Source organism: Scatophagus argus, chromosome 15 (genome assembly GCF_020382885.2).
Source record: "Scatophagus argus isolate fScaArg1 chromosome 15, fScaArg1.pri, whole genome shotgun sequence".
NCBI classification, from domain to species: Eukaryota; Metazoa; Chordata; class Actinopteri; family Scatophagidae; genus Scatophagus; species Scatophagus argus.
The window spans coordinates 8,990,518-8,998,172 of NC_058507.1; the positions used below are offsets into that span (position 1 = coordinate 8,990,518).

General features: G+C 40.3%; 1 protein-coding gene across 1 annotated transcript; it reads left to right on the forward strand.

The window, feature by feature from the left end:
• The first annotated feature begins 707 nt into the window (after positions 1–707).
• LOC124072014 lies at positions 708–7,428 on the forward strand. Its single transcript, XM_046413139.1, has 5 exons — positions 708–856; positions 3,148–3,765; positions 4,547–4,877; positions 4,979–5,154; positions 5,418–7,428. The coding sequence occupies exons 2-5, from the start codon at positions 3,182–3,184 to the stop codon at positions 5,776–5,778; spliced, it is 1,452 nt and encodes a 483-aa protein (XP_046269095.1). The 5' UTR covers positions 708–856; positions 3,148–3,181; the 3' UTR covers positions 5,779–7,428.
• Positions 7,429–7,655: the final 227 nt, after the last annotated feature.

Genomic DNA, 7,655 nt, shown 5'->3' on the forward strand with positions numbered 1-7,655 from the left:
ACCAACACTTTGTATTTTATGATAATTTAAGTAAATTTTTCTGATGAAAATTGTGTACCTAAGTAGCACAAGTTGAAAACGGTTAAAATGTTGTATTTTTACTTTTTACTGAAGCCAGAGTAAAGAAAGTTTATTTTACAGACTGCACGCTGCATCCGAGCCAAAGTAGCACATTTTTAAATAATATCAGATACTTTAAGTCTTTTTTCTCAAAGTAGTATTTGTATGGGTGCCCTGGGTGAGACTTATTTCCCAGTCACGGGACTAATAAAGGTTTATCTTATCTTATCTTATCTTATCTTATCTTATCTTCACCTTTACCAAAGTAGTATTTTAACAGCGCATCTTTTTTGTTCTTGTAGTAATCAAATTTCATGGGAATTAGCTTTCATGTTGGAGAGCACATGTTGGCTTGACAGGAGTAAAACCATAACTTGACCTGGTGACAAAATGCATACAAAACTCCCACGAGAGATGCCTTACACTCAGGTGAGCTTCTGATGACTTCAGGGCTCAGTTATCGCGGATGACATCTAATACAAAGTGATTGTAATGTCTTAGATCACAGGTTTTCTATGACTGGCTATTCATTTGTGAGTTTTCTGGACGATTTTCCAGCGTCACTTCACCATATAATGTTGCGTTATGATTCTCCACTTCTCTGAAAGCTTAAGTTTGCTGCTTTGCTCCACCCCTGAGACAGATGGAAACTCCCTGCTAAGCACAGTCAGCACTGAAGGCTGAGAGGAAACAGACATAACGGAAAATGAATCCTCACATGAACGCGCTCTTATAGTTGCCCTCCTCAGTCAGAACCTCCACAAAAGACGGAGAAAAGGATTCCCGACAGGTTTTTGTAAGTTACACTATTTAATTTTTTCATCCTAAGGGCTGTAATATGCCAGCAATCACTGATTTCACCCTGAAGCCAGTCCTGATTACACCTTAAGATACTGAGGTGAAGCATTTCCGCGCCTGAAGAAGTTAGTACATCCGCATTTACGTTGAAACGGCCCGAAGCGAGCGGACGAGAAGGTCTAGCAGCTTTATCAGCCGCTTTGATGTCTTTCCAGTGACAACCCCAAAGTGTTACAGCACGAAAAATACCTGGCTGTGTCCCGTATGGCAGTCCTACACCGTCCACAGGGCGCTCGTTTGATAGGCAGTCTTCATGACAACATGTCAACACGAGACATATGGAAATAACAGCAAATTTTGTTTTGTTTACCAGTGGTATAAATCACGTCACGTTGGGAATGAGAGCTCAGGAAGGCTGCTTCTAGTAAAGTTTGGTTTTTTTTATTCTATTTCCTGGTCATAGGAAGTAACTTCATGCAGGATACTCTAGCATCAAACCGCTTCCTGGCCATTCAAGGGTGGGCAGAGGCGGCGAGTTTTTATTTCACTTGATATTTCATTTTATTACCTTTTTTTTAAAAGGATGAAGCAATATGTAGTTCTGACTGTCTAGTTGTTAAATTATGAGTCAAGGATGTTTTTCTTATTCATTAAACCCCCATCTGGGGTCATCTGGATCGCTACCTGGTCGTGACTTGTCATGATCATTGCGGTCGTGGCAGAGAGGACACAGGAGGTGAACTTGGAGAGGGTTTGAGGTTTCTTTTGGGGGACAGACATCAACCCAAATATGAAAAGTCAGCCGTTATCTCCTCACTTCCATCCCGATGGAAAGTGAGGTGAAGTTTCTTTGTCAACAAAACGCTTTTGGAGCTTTGGGGAACAGGCTCCATACAGCTCATCTGACATAATCCAAGTCTCCAGAAACCCGGAGAAAAGACTTCATTTCCACCCTGCTGTAAGCCTAACTCTTCAACGTGGCTGCTAAGTGCAAACCGCACCTGGCTGGCACTAGACAAGATCAGAATGAACGTGCTGCCCATGCGTACCTGTGTGTTACCTGTCAATCAGAGGTGTGTACTCAACAGACAGAGCTCTGCACAGTGACTTCTAACACTTGCAAGTTAACAAGTAACCTGCTAACCTGTGGGAAGCTCCAAACAGCTGTGTCTTTTGCCAGGTTCCTGTCCCAAAATCGTAAATGATTGCATTCCTGTTCATTTAAATGTTACACAGCGTTGCAACTTTTTTTGGAATGTGACTTGTTAATACCCTACAATTTTAAACACATTAAACACTCTTTTAAAGACAAAAAAAACTCTAAAAATACAACAACTGTACACTGTTTGCTTGGCACCAATCCTACCAAGAGATAATTTTATATTAATGCATAGATTCATTGTTGGTGTTTTATATCAGGGTCTACTAACCCATCAGTCACAAAACATTAAAGTTGAAAGGCAATTTGTTCATTTACACTAATCCAAAAATACATTTTACTTACCTGCATCTGTTGTGCTAATTCTGCTAAGCTTCCTCCTGCTTTTGTTTCGCATATACATTTATAAATATGATATAGACCTGAATGATGCGCAGCTGTTCCTCTTGGTGTTACAGGAATGGAATTATTAAAGGTTCTATATGCTAATATTTGAAATTGTTGTACACCTTTCATTTTAATACTACTGCTCACAAAACCAGAACTGATTGCAGAGCAGCACACACACACAGAGAGACATCCAGCAAACACACTGAATTGTTTGTTTATTTGAATTTCTTTTAGGTTAACAAGAGTGCATTTAGTCACCATGAAAATGTATTCAAAATACTTGGCTATAAAGTATGGAATTTCAGGCAAAAGTTGTGTACTGCTCAAAAACACCTGTATGGAGCATTCCACAGGTAAACAGGTTCACAGGTAGGTGATAGTATCATCACTGATAATGAAAGGGGCATCTTTGAAAGGCTCATTCGTTCACAAGCAAGGATGAAACGAGATTTGCCACTTCGTAAAACACATGACAATATGCAGTAACATATGCAGTATGTGCACGTACACAATTCATATACACAAACACATCTGTATCCATATTACCATGAGGTTCCATCTGTGTTTTACTAGCCTCTGTCCCACAGTGTGTTTTTGCATAGTATTTGATCTGTCTTTCCAAAAGGTTGGTATTATTTTAATGTTTTATTCTGGTATTCAACAACTGCAGCTCCCAGAAGTAAAATTTTATCAAATGGATTATGGACTCTCTCTAACTGTGATTTTTAATTCTGCCTCAGGTTGGGAATCTATCATGTCTCTGGCTGGACTGACATGGCAAAAGTATTACAATGCATGTTCATCTCCCTCATCCTCATCATCTTAATCCTCTTCTACACTCTGAGCACACCCAGGACAGTCAGGTCCATCCCACAGCCCCGCCCGGCTCCAAAAACATGCCCCTTCAGGATCTCTGATGACACCATCACCCCCCTCAGCAATACCAAGCACTTACTGGTGTCAGCCTTCATGGACCAGAGAGTGAAGGGCTTTGACATTCGCATCATTGGAATATTTAGGAGAGACTCCATCCAACCTCTTTACTGTGTTTTCTGCTGTTCAGGCCATTTATCAACTACAACTCGAACAATAATTTTACAACACACAGACAACTTTGGTTTTCCCTTCACCACGACGGATGTCATGTGTCCAATTCCTCAAAACTGCAAGGCTACACATGTTAGTCTTCAGACTCAGCAAGACAGAGTGGAGGTATTTAACCAAACTTGGCTTCCCATAAGAAACCAGAAGGGGAACGAGGAGAAGAAGTTGCAGTTTGACTTCACAGTTTGTGTGTCCACTCTGTTTGGAGAATACAACAATGTGCTTCAGGTTGCACAGACCCTGGAGATGTACAGGTCAGCACATTATTAGTTAAATTCTTTCTGAAACTCTGAAAAACTTAAGTTTTTCTTCTTCTTAAGTTTGTGTGTCTTACCCTGCAGTAAAAGTCTTGACTTCCTCTTGCTTCTTCCTCATTTGGGTGTCGAGGTGATGAGTCTTGGGTGTTAGCAGTTGAGTCCTCAGAATTTTGCTGTCGTCAGACAATCTTACTTTGTTGGTAGTTTTTTGCTATCTACACTGCAGAACCATAAAAATTTCCATGCTTCCCATTTGCTTCAGTGTCCTGATTATCCTGATTACCTAGCACGGATTTTCTTAGCTGCTGTTGTCCACATTTATTTGCTAGCATAGTTTATCAGTAGATGAAAACAAATAATGACTAAAGACTACTCTCTGCTGGACCACTGTTACCAGACAGCTGACCTTCAAAGTTAGCAATTAGCTTGTGATCACAGTGGAGAATTTAACTGCTAAAGAGTCAAATATTTCACTCAGGAGATGATGGAGACCTAAAAAAGAGCTAAAAGGAAAGTGAACTTTGTACTATGTTTTCAGATTGCTTCCACTGCTAACAGGGGGCCAAAAAAATGTTATTTCTTGTTTAAATACAATTTGCTTCTGCTTTGAGTGTCACAAACAAAAATTTGTCACCATTTTATTGGAATGGAGGCAGAAATGGCACAGACATCTACTGAGCTGTCTACATGTTTAAACACCACTGCAGCTGATTGACAAAATTTGTTTTTTGTAATTTGAGTGACCCATTCTTTTAACCCTTGCTTCACCTTGCCTCAGGTTGCTGGGTGTGGACAGAGTGGTGATCTATAACACCAGCTGTGGCCCAGACCTCGAGCGCCTGCTGCAGGGCTACAGCCAGGAGGGCTTTGTGGAGATGGTTCCTTGGCCAATCGACAAGCATCTGAATCCATCTCGTGGCTGGCTCTTCTCACAGAGTGGGGGGGACGTGCACTACTTTGGTCAGCTAACCACGCTTAATGAGTGCATTTACAGATCCATGGACCGCTCCCGATACGTCCTGTTGAATGATATTGATGAGATTATAATGCCGTACCACCACAACAACCTAAAAGTCCTCATGGAAACACTCCAACAGCAGCATCCAAATGTAGGTTATCTTTGGTATGTATTTGAGAAAGGCAAATATTGCGTCAGTATCAAACCTTAAGGATCATATTTAACACTTTCATGCTGTTTCTCTTTCTGCAGACAGGGGTGTTCCTCATTGAGAACCATGTCTTCCGCAAGGAGCAGTTTGAGCCAAATGGGAAATTTCATCTTCCTCAGTGGAACGGGGTGCCTGGAGTTAATATTCTGGAGCACATCTACAAGGAGGAGCCTCTAAGAAATGAATACCACCGGTACAAGATGATAATTCAGCCAAGGTAAGCTGAATGTGTCAAACACACTCAGGACCAACACTTGTGCTTTGGTTCAACACATAATACATTTGGCTACAAGTCTTTTTCGTAAAACATAGTACAAGTTAAAAATGGGAAATTGCGAAGCCATGGATGACCACATCATTCATCATACTTAATTCCAGTTCAGACACACTTGATTGACTAGTCACAACTTACTCAAATGGATGAAATTCCCAATTTGTCGTGAATGTCATAGCAACTGAACATGTCTTTGTGCATCACAGGATGGTGGAACAGACTTCAGTGCACGAGCCGCTCATGAATTTTGGAGAACGTTACAAAGTTCCACTGGAGATTTGTCGAATAATTCATGTCCGTGCCTCTATGCAGCCATGGTTGCGGCTGGGGCAGCTCATTGAAGACAAACGACTGTGGGACTTCAGTGACAAACTGATTCCCAAAGTGGACAAAGCGTTGGAGAGAGCAGTAGTGCTGAGCTCAGAGGGGAAGATGGACACGCACACCCAACAGGTTAAATCTGATGATGAATATACATCTTCATCGGCAGGGACATTTAATGACATCATCCGCGCAGTGAATATAAGTGTCATCGCCATTTTTTATTTGTTGTATATCGTTTTCTGAAATGTCGCCGTATTCTGCAACTAATGGCAGCCATACTCACTGCCCTCGACAACAATAGTCATAATGCTGACAGATTTTTTTGTTACATGTGCCAAACAAAACAATTTGTGTTTTACTCCAAATTTGAAAAAATATGTCAAATGTGCAGGTCAGTAATTCAGCAGGCCATATGATAATTAGCTCAGTAACTTTTTTCTTAACAAAGCAGACAGATTGAGATCTTGTATGCAGTTAGATGCTGCTGATCTATCTTGCAACACGGTTTACAATATTATATGGGCTAAACCATGTTTACCTTTTGATGAGGACAAGGTTGGGGAGATGTTGCCATTTCTTTTACGTGAAACATAGATAAACTGGACAGACACTTATGCTTTCCAATGCAGTGTTTCATATCTGTAATAGTTGAAAATCAGTGTTACTTCTCCAGACTTTTGGAAAGAGTAAAATCAAAACTTTGCCCGAATGTGGAAAAGTAGGTTTTATTTGCTCACATTGTAGATATTCTAACCTTGCTGAACAAGCTAATTAGGAAGATATTTTTTTTAGAAAAATGCTAAAACTATTTTAGGAAAATAGTCTGCTTACATCAGCACAGCGTGCTCATAAACCAGGACACTCTGCTAGCGCTGTATTAGTACATATGATCAACGGTTGATACATATGGATGGCAGGAAACTAGTTGGAGCTGTGCTGTTGGACTTCACTGCAGCACGTCACTAAGCTCAAATATTAGAGCTTCTCACTATCAGCTCTTGCCCGCATAAAGAGTTACGTCTCTGGTAGAGCTCTGGCAGTTCTAAGCAGAAGAGTTCATGCTAAACCTGAGCACTTTTGTATATTTGTTTTGTTTTCTCGAACTGTGACTTTTATTTTCCTTTTTATTTTTGACTATTTTTGTTGCTAATCCAGACAATAGAAGTTCTTCAACTGTGAGTTCACGGAATTTTCTCTGGGGACTTTTTCTACTGGAACTAGTCATGTCTAAAACAACCTCCTCCTGACCATACAATCTATTTGTGAAATGTGATGGCAGTCAAGATGTGGTGCACAAAATCAAAATAATTAACTAAAAAGGTGGTGAAACACTGTAGAGCTGAGTGAAATTCTGTATACTGCATAAATTATTGCAGAAAATAGTGTTCCAGATACAAGTGTGATTGACATTGTCAGGTCGAGGTCAGAACCTTGTGATTTCACTTCAGGCTAACGGCTCAAAGATATTAATAGCTCATTGTGTGAGAGCCTAGTCAGACAAGAATGAGGATTTCCTGTTTGTATCTTCATGGGGGAGGAATCAGTGACCTACCTCTAGGCACATTTTCATGAATGTGTTTGGGTTTTTTTTTAACTGTCTTTTTAAAAATATTTTATAAATTGCCGGGCTCATTGTTACATAATAAGAGGGTCATGTTTCCAGCTTAAAAAATTTTCTTGCTTAGAATGAATTCATGCTTCCCACTGAGAACGTAAATCTTTAGTAGGGTGATGAGCAGGTGAAGCCAATCAGTGCGGAGCATCCTGGAAGTTATAATAAAAGTGGCGGGAAAATAAGCGAAGACACTAAGTGGACAACAAGACAGGACAAGGGAATACAACAATAAAACAGGACACAGAAAACAGAATAAACTGTGAATGTGAACATGGCCACCATTTGTCCAACACTTGTGTTTTGTGTTAGTAAATGTTAGCATGATGACACGCTAAACAAAGACGGTGAACACAGAAAACAATATACCTGTTAAAAATCAGCATATCAGCAAAATCAGCTCCACTGTGTCCAAGTACATGCTCTCAGAGGTGCTACCATGGCTGTAGACTGTACAGCAGGTCTTGTTTTGATCATGAAAAGAATATGCTTGATTTTTTAACGATTG

What these genes read in the sequence shown, in the direction of transcription:
- LOC124072014 (XM_046413139.1), top strand. Translation starts at nt 3,182, where the DNA reads ATGGCAAAAGTATTACAATGCATGTTCATCTCCCTCATCCTCATCATC. An exon ending in CAGACCCTGGAGATGTACAG is followed by an intron (nt 3,766 to 4,546) that starts GTCAGCACATTA and finishes ACCTTGCCTCAG; the next exon opens with GTTGCTGGGTGTGGACAGAG. An exon ending in TCCAACAGCAGCATCCAAAT is followed by an intron (nt 4,878 to 4,978) that starts GTAGGTTATCTT and finishes CTCTTTCTGCAG; the next exon opens with ACAGGGGTGTTCCTCATTGA.